Here is a 22,035-nt window from a genome sequence, read left to right on the forward strand (position 1 = left end):
CTTCTTCAGGGTGTTGCTGTTTTACCGTGTGGAAACACTGATATAAATAAAGCTGCAATACAAAAACCACAAACTAACGAGGAAGGTCTAATGCATGTGGCTGAAACCAGGAAAACAAATAAAAGTGAGGTATTATACACACCAAGGATCCCTTTGTATAAACATTGTCTTCATTGGCCGTTTAAAGGCAGCGGGGGAAGTGGTTTTATAAGCAAAATAGCCTCTCTGCTGTGATCTGTCTTTACACGGCAGGCTGGCTCATAACACCTCGGAATCCATCGTAGATGTCCAGTCCGACAGATTTACAGTCTTATGATAATAATCGGCACATGCCATGTCCAACTACGGTCAAGGTTGTCAGTGTACCGCCTTTAATGAGATCAAGAGTCTGGGGTGATGGATTCAGAGGCCCCCACTGACAGGAGGTGGACCAAACTCCATTCGATCTCATACCAACAGAAAGGAAAAAACTGAGCAAAAACCCAAAAGGAAAAGCATTTGATCAAGAGGCAAACTAGGTATCTGAATGAAACTAGGCTAGGCTACTGCACATTATTATAACTGTACAATAAAGTAGCACAGTTTAAGTTTAGAAAAGATTGCGTGGTCTCTCTACATTCCTGCAGTCTGTGGTATGTACTGAGCCCCCCCATCACTTTGGCAGGTAGATGATTTAAAGAGCTGCTCTGAACGCTTAATCAAACCTGAGGGACAGCGCCACGTGTGGCCGACAAAGGATACTGCACAGGTCATTTGTGATCAGCCTCAAATTATTCAGTGTGTGACTTCAACTGCAGCGAATTGGAAACAACAAGCAACACACTACAACACTGTTGCTGTTTGGTCCAGGAATTCTCGACATTGATTCACACATGGATGAGGTTTTTTTTAAGACGTGAATCATTCTCAGCTCCACAGTAACCGCAAAAATGTCAGACCCCGTGGTAGATCACACAGGATCGCACCCGCCTTGGAAAAGGGTATTTAAAATACACACTCATCTTTATGTTCCTCCTGCTTGGAGCTGTGAGAAATGGCCCTCAATCTCCGCAGGGCGAAGCCGTGGAGAAAAGGGAAGTACGAGGGCCGAGGCATTCAAGGAATGTCCTTCTCCCAGGCAAACGGGGAGGCGGAGGAAGTGAAAATGTTTACATTGAAAGTCAAGGTTCGCTGCAAGGGAGCGCTGACCGCGCCGCCGACAGCGGAGCAATGAGGACGCGCCTCGGGGACGAGCGCCACAAGCACTACAATGTCTGAGGGCTAGTCAACCTTCTTGGATTATGTGACACATGGCCAGAATAAATAGTGGTTTCGCAACGCTCATCGTTATTAACGTCAGAACTACTGGCATCTGTTTTTTTCCATCCTAAAATAAGTTGGGTAATTTTGGAAGTTTGTGGCCAACTTTGAAACCGCAGGCGCATGTCAGAGGTTCTCTTCATTCTATCAAAGGTTAAGTGAATGTATCAGGACAATTGAAAGGAAGGCAAGAAACACGTATTAATGAACATATATTAAGGGTTTTTATTCAATGAAAAGTGAAATGTTATTGGCATGGCATATACAAAAATTCCATAGCAAAAAGTTCACAGCAACGTCTTAATGGGCCATCCAGCCATTACAGGGCCACCAAATAATAACTTGATTTTGTATAATTTCCACGAATAATTTAAGGACAAAAGGAAGTTTTCTTTGGCATCACAAATAGAAAACAAAATTAAAAAAAAAACAATATATTAACATCTCTCACTTCGGACAACCCTGAATGTAAACAGAGTGTAAATAGCGATATGGGGGCGTTTTTAGAACCAATTGAAATCAGCTACTTCAGCGTTGCCCAGCAACACTTAGCAGAAGACCACCCTGGTTTGGAAGGGGAACACCAACGACCATAGTACACATCATCCCATGGAGTAGGCGGTCCCTGTGGGTATTCTGATAGTACTACACTTGAAACAAAACAAACACTTTTAAAAAACAAGAGTAGTTTCATCCTCGTGTGGAATTCTTTTGCAACAGCCTGAAGGGATGCAACACTTTATCTGCATGCTGATGGTCGATTGTTATTCCCCTCCAAAAAAAAACAGAGCCCTACTAAGCTGGAGTTCCTGCGCATAAGGGGCCATACATTCAGCATTCACGGGACATTAAATAGGGGCGATCGCCCAGAGCTCATTCTTAGCCGCGGCGCGCAGCCCGTTCCCATGCGCTGGGAGAAGCAGCAGCGGTATCGCGTCTCGTTTAAGAACACAGTGACGATGACAGAGCGGTAGGGAGAGTGCTCAAGATAGACACGCCGTTTCCACCCTGCTTATAAATAATGTGGAGGAGACGCATGTGGGTGGTAGCCGGCTACCGACCGGGCGTCTCGCTAAAGTCTTCCTCAACAGAGAGGCAGGGGGAGAAGCAGCCATGCCCAGAATGTGCACCATTTTAACAAGGGGCGAGGGTCACCTCTTTAGATAGCCCTTTTTCTTTAATGGGCGCGCTCCCTCACTGAGGAATGCGAGCAGATTAGCCGTAGCCTGTCGGGAGGGCATGGTGGAATGCAGCCCGTTGGTGATCACAAGCCCCATTACATTAACCCAGGATTTTCAAAATTAGAGCACCACGAACAAACTCCAGCCCCCGTTAAGAGATGCGTACTCAAGACCACGCCTTAAATAAAGAACAGTATGTTCCCTGCCTACAGGGAGCTTAAATAGCTAACAGCTTAAATAACTTATAGACGGGGCGAACCCGGGGGATAATGGCCTGATGTGCCTGTTGAGGGGAGTCGTCCTAATCCTGTAACCCTGAATGTAAACGTGGTCGTACGAGGCCGGGTCGGGGAGGGGGGTGAGGTCAGACCGACGGGGGCAGGGAGAGAAGCAGGGCTTGGTAGAAGTGAGACGTCTCTCGTTTTTTTCCATTAAAAAAGAAAAATGGCAGAGCGAGACTCGAGTCATGAGCAGCACTTAATATAAATAAAAACATACATTCAAATAACAACGCGTGGCACGAAATACGAAAAAACAAATCACGACAGATATATTAACAGATGGCTCCGATTCCTATACCCCGCGACGAGGCGGGCCGCTCCACCGGAGAACCTTCTAGAACCCCATCACCGTGGGAACCGGCCAAGCATCGAACGCCCGGCCCGCGGCCCTGAACCGTGTCCCGTTCCAGGTTCCGTTCCTGGTCTTCCACGACGGCCGGTTCGGTCTGGCTTCACGGCCGGGCCGTGCAGCCTGCTGTAGTCCAGGGGTCCGGTCCACAAGACCGACCGGCGGGCCCATAACTCCCCGTCGTCAGGGGAGTACGGGGGAACACCATCGTCGGGGGGGGGGGGCTCTCTAGAGTCCTGGAAGACCTCCAACCCCAGCTGCAGACATCTGATCCCCAGATCTAGATGAGGATCTCCACCACGTCGGAGTCTGGGCAGCTGAGGTTCATGAAGGTCTTGAGCGGTGCCTTCAGGTCTGCATGGTGGGAAGAGAAGGTCACGCTGTTAGAGAACAAGAGCGCTCTTTGGTGGGGAGGCCCCCTCTGGCGCTCCTCTTATGTTCCGACCCCGAGGCGAAGCTACGGTGGGGACCGCACAGAGAGCCGAAGATAGGCGACGGCTAAAAAACAACTCGAGGGGAAGGGTTTGTCGAATTTGGTGTTGGAGCCTGCTCAATACGAAGGTGTATTCACCTGAGAGAGTCGCAGAGTGGGCCTCTGTGGCAGCGGGCGGGCTGGGGTCCCTGATGGTGTCGGTTCCCTGGGAGAAGGTGGAGGAGGAGATGTAGGAACTCTGGGTAATGGAGTCCTGGAAAAGAACCGAGAGCCCCGTTGAGCCTCTGGGGTGAAGCGTCGTTTCACACACCCGCTCGTCCCACCGATCCTTCCCTGCGCGGACAGAAAGAGAGGAGACTGCTTAATGACCCTGGAACATCCCCAACACACACACACACACACACACACACCGCCCAAACATCTGCTCCGAAGACCTCGTTCCTCCGCTACTATTCCGAGGCTGGAGACGCCATATACATTTCAGTTTAAAAACGCACGTCTATTTGGAGGCGGCGCAAAACTCATCGGCCCCTCCTCTTTATTTATACTTTTCTATTTATTTTTTTTAGAAGCTGCACATTCTGTCTGGCGGCCCTGGCCTGTCTACCAGTTGTCCCCTCGTCGCTTTTTTGGGATTTGTGGATTCTTTCCCCGGCATTGCTCGAATAGGTCCCCTTAAAACCAAACCGCTTTAAACTCCGGGACGACTTACCCTTTCCCTTGGTGAGGTCAGCGAGGCTGCCGCTGCCGCCGCCGCCGCCGCTACCCACGGCGTTGATGGAGGCCGGGACGGACCGGGCCAGACGGAGACCCTGCCTCTCCGGGCGACCCAGCTCCCAACCGGAGCGCTGCTGGAGGACCTGGATCACAGCGTCCTTCTCAAGGAGCTGAGAGTGGAGCGCACGGATCCTGGAGGAAACAATACGAACATCATGAGCACACGTCCTCCATCATCGTCGACGTGGGAGAACCTCTTCAACCCTGAGGGCTTTGAACACTCTGACACAGAGAGACTCACTGACTAAACAACATCGGAATTGTTGTTGAGATTGAGCGATCGCGAGCGAGGGGAATGTGCACGTACCGGTTCTTCATCTCCTGCTGTCTGGGGCTCGTCGAGGACGGCAGCGTGTCGTTGAAGCTGCTGTTGGGAGAGCTGCCTGGAGACTGGTTGATGATCGTGGTGTCTCTGATTACCGGGAACACAACAGAGACAGACATTAGAACCTTGCTTTCACAGTCGTTGGTTTCAAAAGGAGCGCGACTCGCAATTATAGCCAAGAATATGACATTTCTATGGATCCACCAAACACTAAAATCTCTGAAAGATTAAACAACAAATGTTGGGTTTTTGAACTTGATGAATCAATGACTAATATAATCCAGTGATTAATTGTTTTTCCGTCGATCGACTAAGCGATCTATCGTCTAAGGTTAAGCCCCGCCCTCCTCCAACGGGTCTCCCAGGTGATTGACAGCAGTCCATCGTAGCGTCTTACCTCTGCGCGGCGGCGGTGGCAGCGGCGTCCATGGCGAACTGCCGCATGGTGCTCTCCTCCAGGTACTTCTGCTCCCACTTGGTGATGTCGGCCTCCAGCGCCAGAACCCGCTCCTCGCGCTCCCGGAGCTGCTGCTGCAGGCGGGACCAGTTCAGCAGCTGGTCCGCCGGGCCCACGCCCTGGGACTGGGACTGGGACTGCTGGGAGAGGAGAGGGGGGGGGGGGGGTTTAGGCGCGGGAGAACGGATGGTGGCGACCGTGGAGTTGATACCGTCCCGGTAATAACTCTCCATATTATTATCTTCTGAGTTGTGGTAATCCGTCTCATTAACGCCAGCCACAAATAACTGCTCTGCCTGGTTCCCTCCCTGTTTCATGACAGTCTTTTTCTGTCCTATCCATGAAGTACGATAAAAATGCCTTCAAAGTTCACTATCAACGATCTGGATCAGTAGTCCACCATCTTGAAGATCGCTCAGAACACTCAAACATCAGTGTCGGTTCTACGGGACTGGGGAAATCACTTTCTGGTTGCCGAGATAAATCCCAGTTCTACCACGTCTACTATGTTCCCTACGCTTCCTCCCAGAACGAGGGGTTCAGTGTCCACCAGGGTGGGGGAAGTGGTGGTGGTGGAGGTGGGGGTGGTGGTGGTGGTGGTGATGGGGGTGGTGGGGATGGTGGTGGTGGTGGAGGTGGTGGTGGTGCTGGTCCTCACCTGCTGGGCTCTGAGGCTCTTCAGCTCCTGCTCCAGGCGGGTGCGTAGCCGCAGCTCCAGGCTCTCCCTCTTCTCCCAGGCGGCCTGCAGCTGGGCCAGGCCGCCCTGCAGCCGCTCCACCTTGGACGCGTAGGCCCTCTCCTTCTGGAGCTCCTCCATCAGCGCCAGGCTGCGGCTCTGGGCCAGCGCCAGGGCCTTCTCCAGGGCCTCGCGCCGATGCAGCCACTCCTCGCCCGACGCACGCAGGTGCTGCACCTGGCGCTCCACGCGCTCGCGTTCCCTTTGCTGCTCCTCATCTGGGGAGGGGGAGGAAGGGAGGAGAGGAGGAGGAGGAGGAGGAGGAGGAGGAGGAGGAGGAGGAGGAAGGGAGGAGGAGGTTAGTGGAATGATGGAGCAAATCTTTTCTGGTGAAGAGTACGGTCAGGAGAGGGGAAGGTGGAGGGGTTTGCACGGCAGCGGGAGGTGGGGGGAATGTGGTGCAGGGATGAGGAATGGTCCGTTTGGCACTCGGGGGGTCAAGCCAGCCCATAAGGAGAGCCGTAGCGTCAGCCGTCTCCTTACTGGAATGCGGCCCAACAAGGGACATTTAAAACTTCAGGGAATGCGGCCCAGCGCTTTTCATTTTCTTTATTTTCTTAGGAATCGCAAGGAGGGCCGACACAGAATTCTCCAAATTGTGATCCACTGAGTCGCGGTAATTCTTGGAAATCCATCTCATTAATGTTAACCATAGAGCAGAACTCTTCCCCCCCCCCCCCCCCCCCCCCCCCCAGCACTGAGGTATTCAGAGTTTGGCAGGAGGTGGATCCTCCAGCGCTGGCCTACCCGCTGACGGGCGACTGGGACGGATTACACAAGAGAGCACATGCCATTCCTCTGATCTGCAGCGCGCGCACACACATACACACAAACACTCACACACACACACAAACGCACACACACACACAAACGCACACACACACACACACACACAAACGCTCACACACACCCGCAGCCCCGAGCGTCTGCGGGCTGTTACCCAGGAGAGCGACAGAACCCCAGCGTACGTTTTCATTATTCCGACATTCCTGGACGCGCCGTCTAAAGGCCAACGCAGGGAGCGTGTGTGTGCTTAATGCTGCGGCTCCCCCCAAACGAGTCATGTGTGATTGATTAAGGAGTTATTGAGTCGTTTGGTGGGGAAATAAAGCAGAAAAACAACCGTTTAAAGTCGTCCCTGGAGACGACGCCTGTGATCGCCTCGTTTGGGGGATTTTTTTTTTTCTCCATCTCCTCCGTTAAATACGGCCACTAACGAGCCTCGCCGTGCAGAAACGCACTCTCATCAGTGTCCCTCGAGGTATTCGCCTGTCGGCCAACAGTGAGGCCCCGGTTTGGCACCGAAGTCTCAAGCCGGACCGAAACCCCCCCCCCCCCCAACAGCTCCACGACCCCTGAGGTGAGGAAATGCCCAAACATGGCGAGGCGTTCTCTGGCGTTCCAGAGGTCACGTTGAGCCTGGAGGTCTTGGGACGCCATGCCTGCTGGTTCCCCCTTAGGGAACGCAGGGGGAGGGGGGGTAATGTAACTCAGACCAGGGGGGGGGGGGGGGCATTCCCCGGGGCAGAACAGCGTGAAATACCTAGAGCCAGGAGAAGGGCGAAGGTAGGGGGGGGGGGGGGGTGAAGGGGCTCTGGAATCCAGACAGCAGTTTACTGCCCTGCTCATAAAAGATGGCTGCCGGTTTAGTGGGCTGAGGTATGGCTGCCCTGTGCCGCCGCCGTAGCCACGCTAACGACCGGTTCAAACGCTCGTTTCCGTTTATCGGACTCCCAATTATTTTTCGGTTTCGGCGTCGTGAAAAGCGTTTACTACGCGGACCTCTGCGATGTCTGATCCCCCGCGTTGAGGAGAGATGGAGGGGGTGTGTGCGGACGTAGGAACGAGGGGGTGTTGTTCTCCCACTCACTCTGCTCGATGAGTTTGGTGAAGATGTGCTGCTTCTGCTCGCTGGACTCCGCCTCCGTCGCCAGACGCTGTCTCGACGCCGTCTCCAGGCGATCTACGGAAACAACGTAAAAACAAAAAGCGGTCAGCAGCGGCCCAGACAAACGTGCGGTGGAGTCAAACTGTTTGAACGCGCGGGGGTCTCCACGGTGGGAGGGGGGGGGCCGTACCTCGGAGGTCCCTGTTGAAGTCGTGCAGCCGTTTGATCTCGGCCTCCATCTTGTTCCTCATGGTCTTCTCCAGGGCCTCCCTCTTGGCCGAGCCGGTCATCAGCGAATCGTACGCCTCCGAGATCTGGTGGATCTCCAGCTCCAACTGGAGGAGGAAGAGGAGGAGGAGATGATTACTCTTTAGTCATTTAGCAGACAATTTTATCCAGATAAAGTACAGACAGGTCATTAAGCAGCAGGTAGGGGTTAGACAGTACAGAGACAGGTCATTAAGGAGCAGGTAGGGGTTAGACAGTACAGAGACAGGTCATTAAGGAGCAGGTAGGGTTTAGACAGTACAGAGACAGGTCGTTAAGGAGCAGGTAGGGGTTAGACAGTACAGAGACAGGTCATTAAGGAGCAGGTAGGGTTTAGACAGTACAGAGACAGGTCGTTAAGGAGCAGGTAGGGGTTAGACAGTACAGAGACAGGTCATTAAGGAGCAGGTAGGGGTTAGACAGTACAGAGACAGGTCGTTAAGGAGCAGGTAGGGGTTAGACAGTACAGAGACAGGTCATTAAGGAGCAGGTAGGGGTTAGACAGTACAGAGACAGGTCATTAAGGAGCAGGCAGGGGTTAGACAGTACAGAGACAGGTCATTAAGGAGCAGGTAGGGGTTAGACAGTACAGAGACAGGTCATTAAGGAGCAGGTAGTGGTTAGACAGTACAGAGACAGGTCATTAAGGAGCAGGTAGGGGTTAGACAGTACAGAGACAGGTCATTAAGGAGCAGGTAGGGGTTAGACAGTACAGAGACAGGTCATTAAGGAGCAGGTAGGGGTTAGGCGTTAACTTGATCTAGGCTGCGGACATCTGGCATGGAACCCAGAAGCTTAGAGTGGCGGTCATAACCACCAGACCCCCCAAGAATAAAACCCATCAGCCTCTGATCCCAGGTCGTATTCTAGGGGGCTGTGGATCTGCCAACACATCCTCCTCCTCCTCCTCCTCCTCCTCCTCCTCACCTTCTGCAGGCGGGCGGTCTTCTCCACGTGGACCTCCAGCTCCTGGCGTAGTCGCTCGTTCTCGCGGAGCAGCGCGTCCATCTGAGCCGCGTCGCCGTTGACGCCGCCGCAAGGCATGCTGGGTACCCCGACGCCTGCGCCGGCGAAGTAGGGGTCCGAGCCGCCGGAGCCCCCGGCCGCATGGCGGTAGACCCCCCCGGGCGCACCGTGGGACAGCTGGGGCGGAGACGACACAAACCTGGAGGAGCACCAGAGACGATGAGTCAGCGACCGCAGGGTTCAGAGTCAGAGAGCGCTCCGTCGTTAGTCACCAGGGGGGGGTGGGTGGGGGGGGGGGGGTGCGCTCCGGGGGCTAGACTGTCTGGGTTTGGAGAGCGCGCTCCCTCTGGCATGCAGAGAATCAGGGTACGAGGGGTGAGAACAAACAAACGCAGGTATGGAGCCAAGTCGCCCAGACGCCAGCTGCTGCGTGCGTGTTCCGTACGGTCGGGCTGCATACGTGTTGAATGTCTCATACAGAGCGGTCGTGTTGGTACACGATGCGTGTTGAATGTGCTACATAAGTGTTTCACGGCCGCGCCGGGAGTGGAACCATAAGTACATGCCGGCTATGAATTATGCGATTCTATTAAGAACAAGCTCTGTTGGGAGTTGGGTTTGTGTTAAATACGTGCTGGGTAGGTAATTATATAATACTAATAGATTCTAACTTGTGCTCGGAGTTCAGTCACGAGTATATGTTAAATAAGTGTCCCATAATAATTGTATACTGGTTATATTTAACATACTCAATTCACAGCACAGGTGAGACAGAGTGTCCCATAATATTTGCATACTGGTATGAGTCGTACCTGTGCTGGGAGTTGAAGGGTGGGGGGGGGTCTCTGTACTGGTGGCCCTGCTCCTCCGACCGGCTCAGCATGTACCCTGGGAGCCGGACGCAGAAGGGGTATTCCGGCGGGGGTGCGCGGCCCTCGGGCCCCGGGGCCGGGGGACCCGCGGGGTACAGCTGGGGGTAGCTGCTGGACGAGCTCAGGGGGGGCGGGGAGTCCCGGGGGAGAGCGTGGTTCCTCTCCAGCGAGAGCTGCATCAGCCTCTCGCTCAGGGAGCGCGCGTGCTCCCGCTTCAGGTCCCAGGGCCCCGCGGGGAGCTGGGGGCCCGGCTGGGGGCCCGGCTGCTGGCCCGCGCTGCGGTGCTGGGAGTTAGCCTTAGCCTCCTCGTAGGACGGCAGCTCCTCGCCGTGCAGCTGGTACAGGTGCTGGCAGCCGGCCGGGCCCTCCGAGAGGAGGAGGTCCCCGCGGTGCTCCTGGCCCTGGGGCTCCTGACGCGTGGACATGTGGACGTATTTGGGGGGCTCCTCCAGCGTCAGACTCTCCAGCGAGGAGCGGGGGCTGCCGGTGCCGGTGCCGCCGCCGCTGCTGTTGCTACTGCCGCTGCTCCCGCGCAGGGCCTGCTGCTGGATGGCCAGCAGGGTGTGCGTGTCCGCCCGGTTCCCCAGGCGGAGCTGCTCCTGGATCAGGCGGTGCAGGACCGTTCCCGACTCCTCGGCGGTCCTCATCTCGTTGGGTTTGTAGGGTTGAGGGTTGAGGGCTGGGAGGACGGCGGTGGTGTTGGGTTAACACGGGTCTGGGGAAACATGAGGATCGCTGCGGGTTACAAATACATACGAGGATGCTGTGATGTTTCCATTTGTGGAATACGAACTGAACCTGGACAGGCGTAGAATTCTGTAGATAATTGTTATCATTGAACTGGACTTTTGGACAAATTTTACTCGGTTGTTAAATCGGACATAATTCAATGTTAGACAGATACAAATAAAGCGAATAAAATACTATAAGCCCGTACAAAAACAATAGCGATCCGGAAAAATACAATCAAGATACACCATATAAACGTGTTAAAGTTTAGGCTACATAGATAAGGGTGATCAGCCCGACATGTGCACTAGGGGCCATTGTTTTTGTGTACATCTCTAGTGGACGATATTCACATCTCATCACATCTCAGAAACACTCACAAACACTGGACCTTACTGGGATCAAACCATAGACAAGGTCTCACATACTAGTAGTAGTCAAACAGACAATAATCAAGTCAATAATCCTCGATCGGAGATTTTATATCGATGAGGATGTGAGCTGACTAGTCTACGCGTAAAGCGAACACCAGAGCGTTCAACGCGTCAACGAAACAAAACGCGAAATAAACTCACCCCAATCAAAGTTCAAAACACATCCCGGACGAAAAAGAACCTCGGTATAATCGCCCTCCACAAACACGATAAAAATATAAACACAGTGGATACAGTTCCTCTGAGGATACGGGTGTACGAGTGTCCTGTGTTGCTGAGCGTTTCAGTAGGGGAGCAGCGTGTGCGCTCCACGGCTCTCTGAGGCAGACTGGCTCACGACGCGCTCTGAGCGCGCTGATAACTGAGGGCTGATTGTTCCGAAGGGGAATGCGCGGAATGCCAGAGCCGCTGGTCCCGGAGGGGTCCGAGCGAGGCAGGCAGAGGGGGAGAGGGGGAGGGGGAGGGAACGGGCGTCTCAGCTGGTCGCCTGTGTCATGTTAAGCAGCTAGTTGTTGTTCTGCTGCACAATAGATTGGATAAACTATGAGGAGGAGGAGGGCCAGGAGCCGTTTTTTATAAAACACCATATCTAAAGAGGAGATATAATGTGCAAACAAAACAAAACGCTTTTTATTTCTCTCTTTATTTTTCTCTTTCGTTCTCCCTCACCCAATACGTCAGAGAGCACCTGGGTTGAAATTATTTAAAAGTTATAAACCAGCAATATTCTTCCTCATTCTCTCTAGTTTTGTCAAGACTTCGACTACAGCATGGCAGCATTTGGCTGCAAGTCTTTCTATCTTTCCCTTCCTTCTCTTCCTCTCCATCGCTCTCTGAATGAACTGAGGTCTCTTCATCGCTTGAAACTGTTAACCACTAACCCCACATTATAGCAGTATGTAACATAATAAACATATCATACCACAATATACATCCAGCAGCATTACAATATGTCCCCTCGGTCTCAGACAAAGACCAGACGGAGGAGAAGAGAGGAGAGGAGAGGAGAGTAGGGGAGGAGAGAGGAGAGAGGAGAGAGGAGAGAGGAGAGAGGAGAGGGGGTCAGTTAGGGTCCTGATTGGACGACAGCCTCATTCTCCTGTGGCATTATGTTTGTGTCCTGGTCAATATTTAAGCTGCAGCCCGTGTCTCTTAATTGCTGTGTGCGTGTGTGCGTGTGTGTATGTGTGTATGTGTGTATGTGTGTGTGTGTGTGTGTGTGTGTGTGTGTGTGTGTGTGTGTGTGTGTGTGTGTGTGTGTGTGTGTGTGTGTGTAAGGGGTAAATGGGGTGAGTGTGTGTATTTGGGGGTTCATCTATGGTGTATGCGTGTGTGTGTGTGTGTATAGGATGTTTAAGCGTGTGCGCGTGTGTGTGTGTGTGTGCGTGCGTGCGGGCTGACTAGGGTGTGTGTGCGCGTGTGTGTGTGTAAGGGGTAAATGGGGTGAGTGTGTGCATCGGGGTGAATGCACGGTGTATGAGTGTGTGTGGGGTGTTAAAGTGTGTGTGTGTGTGTGTGTGTGTGTGTGTGTGGACACGGGGAGGGTGTGTGCGCGGCACGCTGCCTGCCAGCTGTCCAGACCAGACACCCCCCCCCCCCCCCCCCGCCCCCCCTAACGAGGCTGAGAGGCTGAGAGGCCGTATTGTTCTCCAGGAGCATACGTGACAGAGCTACCATCTGCTGTCCTGCACCCATAGCCCCCCCCCCCCCCCCCATGCACATTATAACCCCCCCATACACCCCCTCCCCATACACACTCACTATAACCCCCCTCCCCCCATACACACTCACTATATTCACTCACTACATACACACACACACTCACTCTATACACCCCGTATACACTCATAACCCCACCCTCGTACACACACACAAAACCCCTCCACCCCCCCCCCTCACACACACACACACACACACACACACACACACACACACACACACACACACACACACACACACACACACACACACACACACACACACACACACACACTGGGTAAACAGGGTGATCAGATCAGCAGGTGGGGCGGAGGGTAAATATTGATCGTATTGTAGACTCAGACTATATGAGATGAACCCGTTATAGCCCCTCAACTCCTCTGTCCTTCCTCTCTCTCTACCCTTCGCTCTCTGTTCCCTTCTTCCCTCTTTCTTACTCTCTGTCTTTGTCTCGCCGTCCGTCTCTCTTTGTCTCGCCGTCCGTCTCTCTTTGTCCGTCCGTCCGTCCGTCCCTCCCTCCCTCCCTCCCTCCCTCCCTCCCCCCGTCTCGCCGTAGCCCCCGCGGGCCCTGACAGAGCCGTGACCTCTGACCCTGTAGGTAAATGTCCTGCAGGTGATTTGCATGGCAGTTCAGACTCAACTGTTGAAGCAAGGCGTTCCCCAACTGACAACCTGAAGGAGGCCACCCTGTGAACTGGATGCCCTGTGGACGGCCAAGACCCGCCCCGGGGGGGGGGGGGGGGGTCTTATCACCCCCCCTGGGGTCCGTCTGTCCCCTTATCATCATAACATGGGGTCGTATCAGCAGAAAGACTGCCGATAAACCTTTTACTTTTAAAACTGAAACATGTAACATATAATCTCTGATCATCGTGCTAAGTGAGATGTTTAACGGACTGGCTGTTGGTTCCTTCTGCACAGAAGAAGAGTGCATACCACTTAGTCTGAGCGCATTGAACCGTGACCATCTCAAATATGTGCTGCTGATAAGGAAACCTGTGGAGCAGAAGAGTGTGCGCTGCCTCGACTCCAGCGTGGGAAACCCTCACACTGCAGGTGAGGACGTTAACCTCGTCATTAACCTATGATCCCAGGCCAATAACATAACATCAGAATCCTCCGATGAGATGGTAAAGTATAATAACTTATCGTCCACCTACAGTAAGTGCAACAGGATAATGACTTATCTTCCTCCCCCAGAGAGTGTCACAGTATAATGACGTTGTTATCCTGCTAGCCTGCTAGTAAGTGTAACAGGATAATGACTTATCATCCTCCTACAATAAGTGTAGCAGGATATAGTGTTTGGATCCTCCTACAGTGAGTGTAGCAGGATAATATTCTCCGTCAGTACCAGTGGTTCTGGGCCGACCGTCTCTCCAGTACCTGACGCCCGACCCGAGGCCCGTTCCATTCCGGTGTAACAACCAGTAGAAACGTCCCCAGGCCGCCACGTTCAAAGCCTCCAGCGCCCCGACCGATTTACATGTATTTTGCATCCACATTTCTGCTGCTCTTATGGGGGGGGGGGAGGTCCTTTGTGTCTTCAAGTGAGGAGGAAATGGCTGCATTCCTGACATTAACATGTCCATGGACACCCCCGCCCCCAGCCGGCTGCGAGGGGGGAGGAGGGGGGAGAGGGGGGAGAGGGGGGAGGAGGAGGGGGGGGCACGCACCCAGGAGGACGTTTTCAAAGAAAGCTTCTTTACTTTTATTTCAACGTGGATCTCTCTAGAGCCGTAGATAGAGCAGCATAGACGTTCCTAAAGTATCATTCTACAACATCAACGCCTTCGCCCAATGCCTCGGGGATGGGTTAACCTAGTGATGGTTAGCGCTTGGCCCCTGGTTCTATGAACATCCTTACTGTACGGGCAGCGTTATATTGTCGTTTCTCCGTGCTAACTGTGAGTGTCAATGTAAACGCCTAGCCTTGTTCGATCAAGAGGACAAGGGGATGAGCTGGAGCCCCGTGTTGAGGGACAATCTACACGCAGAAGCGTTTATTATGGCACCGTTTGCGGACATGTGAGTGGGAATGTTTGGCTTGTTTAAAGGTATGATTTTGGGGGGTCTTGGTCTTGGTGTGAGCAGCAGCGGGGTCCTAGTGTGAGTCACGCTGGGACGCCTGCTCTGGAGTGTATACATCGGTGGATGATGTGTGTGTGACGCGGTGACGTCAGGGCGGGACGTCTTTTCTCCCGTCCTAGCGGTTAGCTCGGCTCCATGTGTTTACGTCGAGGTATTACAAACAGTGAGGTCATGTGACTTCCCTGTGATGTGCTCTGTGAGGCCGGCGACCAGATGGTTACAGGTCCTCAGAGTGACGCCGGGTTCTGTGGTCTGAAGCACGGGAAACACGGGAATGAGGAAGGGGGCCTACAGGACCGGGACCTACAGGTCCGGGGGGGCCTACAGGAACGGGGGGGCCTACAGGACCGGGGATCTTAAGGACAGAGGGCTAAAGAACAGAGGGCTAAAGAACAGAGGGCTAAAGAACAGAGGGCTAAAGAACAGAGGGCTACAAGACAGGACAGAGGGCTACAGGACAGAGGCCCCTCAGCTGGGGGTGGGCCCCCCTAACCACTGGACGGTCCTGGCCTCACTGGATCATCCGTCAGTCCGTCTGCAGAGGAGGCGGGAGACGGGGGAGACGGGGGAGACGGGAGACACGAGGCTCACCGTCTCCTTGTTAGCTTGTAGACACAGAGGTCTTCCTTCAGGTCCTCTGAACCCACACTGGGTGAGGCAGGGGACCCGAGAGACCAGGAGGACATGGGGGAGACGGGTGGGACGGGGGAGACGGGGGAGGCGGGGAAGACGGGGGAGACGTGGGAGAAACGAGCAGACGTGACACGATACAGGCAGGGAGACGGGGGACACAGGGTGAGACGGGTGAGACGGGGGAGACAGGGTGAGGCGGGGGAGGCAAGAGACCTTGAGGACATGAGGGCGACGAGCCGAGGTGAGACCCAGGGACAGGGGGGGGGGACAGGGGGGGACGGTGGGGGGACGGGGGGGGACGGTGTGCGGCGGCCCTGGCTGTTGACTCAGGGCATTCCTCCCGGGAGCATAAAGAGCGAGGCCAGAGCTGCTTAAAGCAAACACCACCCAACGGCCAGGGACCGACCACCTCCAGACGCTGGGCAGTGTGTGTGTGTGTGTGTGTGTGTGTGTGTGTGTGTGTGTGTGTTTATCTTTGGGATCTAGTTGTGTTGGGCAGGTGCTGTGTGTGTATTGTGTGTGTGTGTGCGTCATTTGGGGAGTAAAAAGGTATTGTGTGTGTCAGGTATGCGTGTGTACGTGTATATCAGGTGTGTGTCAGGTGTGTGTTTGTGTGTTGGTCAAGGCTGTGTGTCAGGTGTGTTTCATTCAGATGGGTGCGTGTTTGTGTGTCAGGTAAGTGTGTGTGTGCGTTCATGCGTCAGGTATGTGTGTGTGTGTGTGCGTTCATGCGTCAGGTATGTGTGTTTGTGTGTCAGGTATGTGTGTGTGTGTTTATCAGTCTGATCTGCTGTTGTTTGGTGCAGGTCCTGTTTGGTTACAATGTGTACTTTATGTGTGCGTTATCTAGTGTGCGATCCAGTGTGTGCTTGGGTCCTCCTGCGATGCACATCACCAGCTGCTCCCAATCAACTCGTACCGTACTCTCCCACAACACCTAGAGTGTCTCTACAACAACCCCCCCCCCCCCCCCCCACTCAGCCCTGAACAGATCCCCGGTTTACAGACTCCTCAGCTGCAACCGATCCCTGAGATCAGATCCATCTCCAGAGATATTCTCCTATCTCCACCTGCATACTGCTGCTGCGCTCTGATTGGCCCCGTCATCCCATTCCGCTCCTTCCTTTGTTTGACCATCAACAGAGATCTGGTGTCAACAGACCCCCCCCCCCCCCCTAACCCCGCCCCCCATCCCCAGGCGTCTGTTGGTGTCTTCCTTGAGATGTTGTTGTGGAAACACGCAGGGAAGCTCACAAACTAGAGCTGTGTGCAGAAAACAACCTGGGAAGGGGTTCCCAACGCACCACCTCCCCCAACACCACCACCACCACCTCCCCCAACACCACCACCACCACCTCCCCAACACCACCACCACCACCTCCCCAACAACGCCCCGTCACCACATCAACGTGGTGGATGTGGTGATGGGGCTGCTTGTTGGGGAGGTCTTGGTGGTGGTGCTTGTGGTGGTGGTGGTGGTGGTGATGGTGGTGGTGATGGTGGAGGGTGTGGTGTGGTGGTGGTGGTGGTGGTGATGGTGGTGGTGATGGTGGTGGTGATGGTGGAGGGTGTGGTGGTGGTGGTGGTGGTGGTGGTGATGGTGGTGGTGATGGTGGTGGTGATGGTGGAGGGTGTGGTGGTGGTGGTGGTGGTGGTGGTGGTGGTGGTGGTGATGGTGGAGGGTGTGGTGGTGGTGGTGGTGGTGGTGGTGATGGTGGAGGGTGTGGTGGAGGGTGTGGTGGTGTTCACCTCAGGTCAGGACGGTGGTGCTGCTCAGAGCAGATGCTGGCGTAACAAAGAGCTGCTGGCTCAGCTCTCAGGGGCCTCGGGGGGGGGGGGGGGGGGCACCTGTTAGACCTCCTCCATATGGCCCCGCACACACACGCACGCACACACACACACGCGCGCACACACACACACGCGCACACACACACGCGCGCACACACACACGCACGCACACCAAACTAAAGTATCTGGGAAGAATTAAGAAGAACAATCTCACACTCACACAAAACAAATATACTGTTACCCAAACACACACACACCAAAAATAATATTGTTACCCAAACACACACACACCAAAAATAATATTGTTACCTAAACACACACATACATCGAGATAAACGTGTTGTTCCTGTCTGCCGCATGTAGTTAGTATGAACAATCCATCCACACACACAGACACACACATACCATACAGCGCACACACAACATACAGACAGATTGAAGGGGGAGGGGGGGGGGGGGGGGGAAGGGCATCCATTGAATTGAGCCATCAAATGAATGCGCATGTGGGTGTGTGCGTCTCTTAGTCTGTGTTTGTGCGTGTGTATGTGCCTCTGTGTCTCTCTTAATGTGTGTATGTGTGTCTGTCTGTGTGCACATCTCTGACTGTGTGTGTGTGTGTGTGTGTGTGTGTGTGTGTGTGTGTGTGTGTGTGTGTGTGTGTGTGTGTGTGTGTGTGTGTGTGTGTGTGTGTGTGTGTGTGTGTGTCTCAGTCTCTCTGTGTTTGTTGGTTCTCCAGCACCTGTTTGTACGGGGATGAGGAAACCAGATGACTTCCCTGTCTCTGCTGGACTGGGCAGACTGGGAGCAGGTGTGGGCGTTAACCCCCCCCCCCCCCCCCTTGATGATGACTCTCTTCTCTCCGCTGAGCGGGAGCAGGTGGGGGCGTTAACCCCCCCCCCCCACAGACACACACTCCTTTGTTCATCATCAGGAGGAGCAGCTAATCTGGAACATGACCCCCCCACTGCAGGAGGGGGGGGGGGTTAACCAAACAGACAGAGAGCGAGAGCAAGAGAGAGAGCGAGAGCGAGAGAGAGAGAGCGAGAGCGAGAGAGCGAGAGCGAGAGCGAGAGAGCGAGAGAGCGAGAAAGAGAGAGTGCTTTCTACCTTTTATTAATACTTTGAGCATTCTCGTCGTTTTGATTTACAAACTGCTTTTAGCATTTCTTTTCAATGCCAACAACGCTCTTTTGACTCTAAATGATTTGATAGACAGGCAGGCAGACAGACACACAATCCGGTATGCAAATGAGCCGCGCAGTTACTCTCAGGAGCCTTGAGCCTTTATGCACTATCTTCACCAGGGACATCCGTGTCCATCACTCTCCTCACTGGACCCAGGTTGCCATGGCACCCCGGACGTTCAACCGACCAATCAATATCCAGAGCCACTAAGTGTGTCTTGGGAGTGACATGAGGAGCAGCAGGAAGTGGAACAGACTGGAGCGACATCACTAATTAATGAGCTCTAACATACGAAAGGATACAACTTTATTCGTCCCACTCATCCCACACAAACACGATGACCTGCTCCACCCACAGAGATACGATTCTTAGTCCGAGCAAGGACCTCCACCCTCTTCTCTCCTCCACCACCACCCACCCATCTGCCGGCACCCTCTCACCACTAACAACTCTCTCCCACCACACCACTCCTCGTCCCCTACCCTCCCTCCGCCACCACCCTCCAACTCCTCCCCCCTTCCTCTCCACCACCAGAGCTACAGCTGTCAGTGGGAGCCACCTCCTCCACCCTCTCTCCACCACCAGAGCTACAGCTGTCAGTGGGAGCCACCTCCTCCACCCTCTCTTCACCACGCCAGTCCTCCCCCAACACCTTCTTTCTCCTCTCTCCTCCACGTTCTCTCTCCTCCACCCTTGATTTCCACCACACCAAACCTCCTCCACCACCGCCCTACTCCCCCACCCTCTCTCTCTCTCTCTCTCCTCCACCCTCTCTCCCCCTCTATCTCCCCCACCAGCCCTGCCAGGCAGAGGGGAGGACAGCTGGCCGGGAGATCAGTGCGACGGCTCTGATAAGAGGAGGAGGAGGAGGAGGAGGAGGAGGAGGAGGGGGAGGAGGAGGGGGAGGACATCCATCAGCCAGGAGAGGAGATGGACGGCAGGGAGCTGGGTGACCCGGAAACCACCCCAGGCAGGTGGAGGGGAGACACCACCACCTCCACCCCCACCGCCACCCCCTCCACTCAGCCCTTCTGCTGGTGGACAGGCTGGGGCTGGAGGGTGGGGGTAACGGCAGTGGAGGTGGTGGTGGAAGGGGTGGTGTAGTGGGTGGTGGAGATGATCGCGGAGGTAGAAGGGGTGATGGTGTTGTAGGTGGAGCTAGTGGTGGTAGTAGAGGTGTAGGTGTTGGGGGTGGTGGTTGTGGTGTTGGGTGGGGGTGGGGCTGGTAGAGCAGGTTGTGGTGGTGGTGGCGGAGGGCGGAGGTGGTGGATGTACTGGTGGTGGAGGTGGTGGTGTTGCTGGAGGCGGAGAGGGTGTTGGAAGTAGATGTGGTTTTGGAGATGGTGGATGTGCTGGTGGTGGAGGAGGTGGAGGAGGTGAAGCCGTGGGTGTCAGACAGCCTGGACGGAGGCAGAGCCGTCCCTCCCCAACGCTGGCTCCTGCAGCCTGACTTTGTCTGTGGTGGTTCGCCTCCATTGTGCTCCACTTCCTGTGGGCGGAGCCAGCGCAGAGTGGACTCAGCCAACTGTCACATTCCTTTCTAAAATTACGGACGTTAGTTTGGACCTTCTGAGGTCAATTCCTGTTGGCTTTCGTACACCAAAGTCTGGACGGCCTTTACTTCTGACGTGCCTTCCAGACTGTCGCTCTGAGACTCATTATTTAGAAAGAAAATCTAGATGGATTATACCGTCTCCAAAATTAGTTAAATGAAATCATACTTTATGTATATAAGCCTTTCGTGCAAAATTGCTATACAAGGTGCTTAACAATACAATGAAAATAAATGAAAATAAATTAATAAAATAGATTGACAGAACACTGAGCTACATCGGAATGTTTTAAGGTTTCTTTTAAAGGTGGTCGCAGATTGTGAACAGAGATAGTTAGGAGTTTGTTAAGCAAAGACACCTATATCGGGAACAACAATATATGTGAGCAACCTTGCCTTTAAATCCTCCCATTATTAATGTACAGTACTTTACAGATCCTGCGTGTGTTTGAAGGGGATCTTAATAATGTTTGTGCCTGTAAGAAGATCGTGTGGCAGTTAGGACTCTGTCTCGTAGGTATTTAAGGGCAGCTGGGGGAGGTGGTGGTAAACGGGGACATGAGGAACGACCCAAGCATCAAACAGACCAGCGGAGGAGACATTCTCCAGGGAGCCTTCCGTCCTGCCATCGGGAAACCGTTTGAAGTGTTCGTAAAAGAGGAAGGGCCCTCCGTCGCCCGCTCCGAATGTCAAGTTGACTGAAGTCAAGTGTAGACGCTCAGCCTCAAAGGCTCCAGCCCCCAGGAGACCACATACTGCACCCTAAAACCCCCAGAGACCAAGAGAGACCACGTACTGCACCCTAAACCCCCAGAGACCAAGAGAGACCACGTACTGCACCCTAAAACCCCCAGAGACCAAGAGAGACCACGTACTGCACCCTAAACCCCCAGAGACCAAGAGAGACCACGTACTGCACCCTAAACCCCCAGAGACCAAGAGAGACCACGTACTGCACCCTAAACCCCCAGAGACCAAGAGAGACCACGTACTGCACCCTAAAACCCCCAGAGACCAAGAGAGACCACGTACTGCACCCTAAACCCCCCAGAGACCTGGAGAGAGACTGTGGACCTGCGGAGAGACCGTAGACCCGGGGAGAGACTGTACACCTGGGGAGAGAGATCGTAGACCTGGGCAGAGAGACCCTGGACCTGGGGAGAGAGACCGTAGACCTGGAGAGAGAGAGACCAGAGACCTGGAGAGAGAGAGAGACCAGAGACCTGGAGAGAGAGACCGGAGATAGGTGCTAGAACTCAAGAGATCCACAGAGCAAACCATCAGAACATTAAACAGAAGCCACAGAGCAGACGCTCGGAACATTAAACAGATGTCCACAGAACAGGTACAGGATGTTAACACACATTAAGAGGGGAAAGGCTGAGACGAAGAAAAGGCAAAAGGCTGCAACAGATATATTAGTATTTATATGTATATCCATTTCGGTCTAACTCATGTCAGCATATACTCTGTTTTAGCCATAAAACAGCAGTCAGTAAAACCATGTTTTAAGATCTAAAATAACCAAGAGAAAGAACAGTCAGTAAAACCATGTTTAAAGATCTAAAATAACCAAGAGAAAGAACAGTCAGTAAAACCATGTTTAAAGATCTAAAATAACCAAGAGAAAGAACAGTCAGTAAAACCATGTTTTAAGATCTAAAATAACTTAGAGAAAGAACAGTCAGTAAAACCATGTTTAAAGATCTAAAATAACCAAGAGAAAGAACAGTCAGTAAAACCATGTTTTAAGATCTAAAATAACCCAGAGAAAGAGCAGTCAGTAAAAACATGTTTAAGATATACCAATAACCAGACAAAGAGCAGTCAGTATAAACATGTTGTCTCTGAACCAGGGGGGGGCGCGTCCCGGATGAATCGGGGTGGAGGAAACACAACAATACGATGGGAACCAGAGGCTCCAGATGGAGGCTGGACCGGGCTTTAACAGAGCCCGGGAGACAGGGGGGCTGGGGGGCCTGGGGGGCCTGGGGGGGCTGGGGGGGCTGGGGGGCACCGTCAGGAATGAGGAAGTCCCCCACCCCCACCGCAACCCCCACCCCAACCCCGGCC

At 53.7% G+C, this 22,035-nt stretch overlaps 1 protein-coding gene across 1 annotated transcript; it reads right to left on the bottom strand.

Moving 5' to 3' along the window:
- Positions 1–1,313: 1,313 nt before the first annotated feature.
- amotl2a (angiomotin like 2a) lies at positions 1,314–11,366 on the bottom strand. Its single transcript, XM_056603880.1, has 11 exons — positions 11,136–11,366; positions 9,772–10,546; positions 8,921–9,158; positions 7,917–8,061; positions 7,709–7,801; positions 5,761–6,056; positions 5,043–5,242; positions 4,628–4,732; positions 4,256–4,452; positions 3,682–3,876; positions 1,314–3,464 (listed from the first exon to the last, which is right to left on the bottom strand). The coding sequence occupies exons 2-11, from the start codon at positions 10,476–10,478 to the stop codon at positions 3,391–3,393; spliced, it is 2,250 nt and encodes a 749-aa protein (XP_056459855.1). The 5' UTR covers positions 10,479–10,546; positions 11,136–11,366; the 3' UTR covers positions 1,314–3,390.
- Positions 11,367–22,035: the final 10,669 nt, after the last annotated feature.

The sequence above is a fragment of the Gadus chalcogrammus genome, chromosome 12, assembly GCF_026213295.1.
Source record: "Gadus chalcogrammus isolate NIFS_2021 chromosome 12, NIFS_Gcha_1.0, whole genome shotgun sequence".
Lineage (NCBI taxonomy): Eukaryota > Metazoa > Chordata > Actinopteri > Gadiformes > Gadidae > Gadus > Gadus chalcogrammus.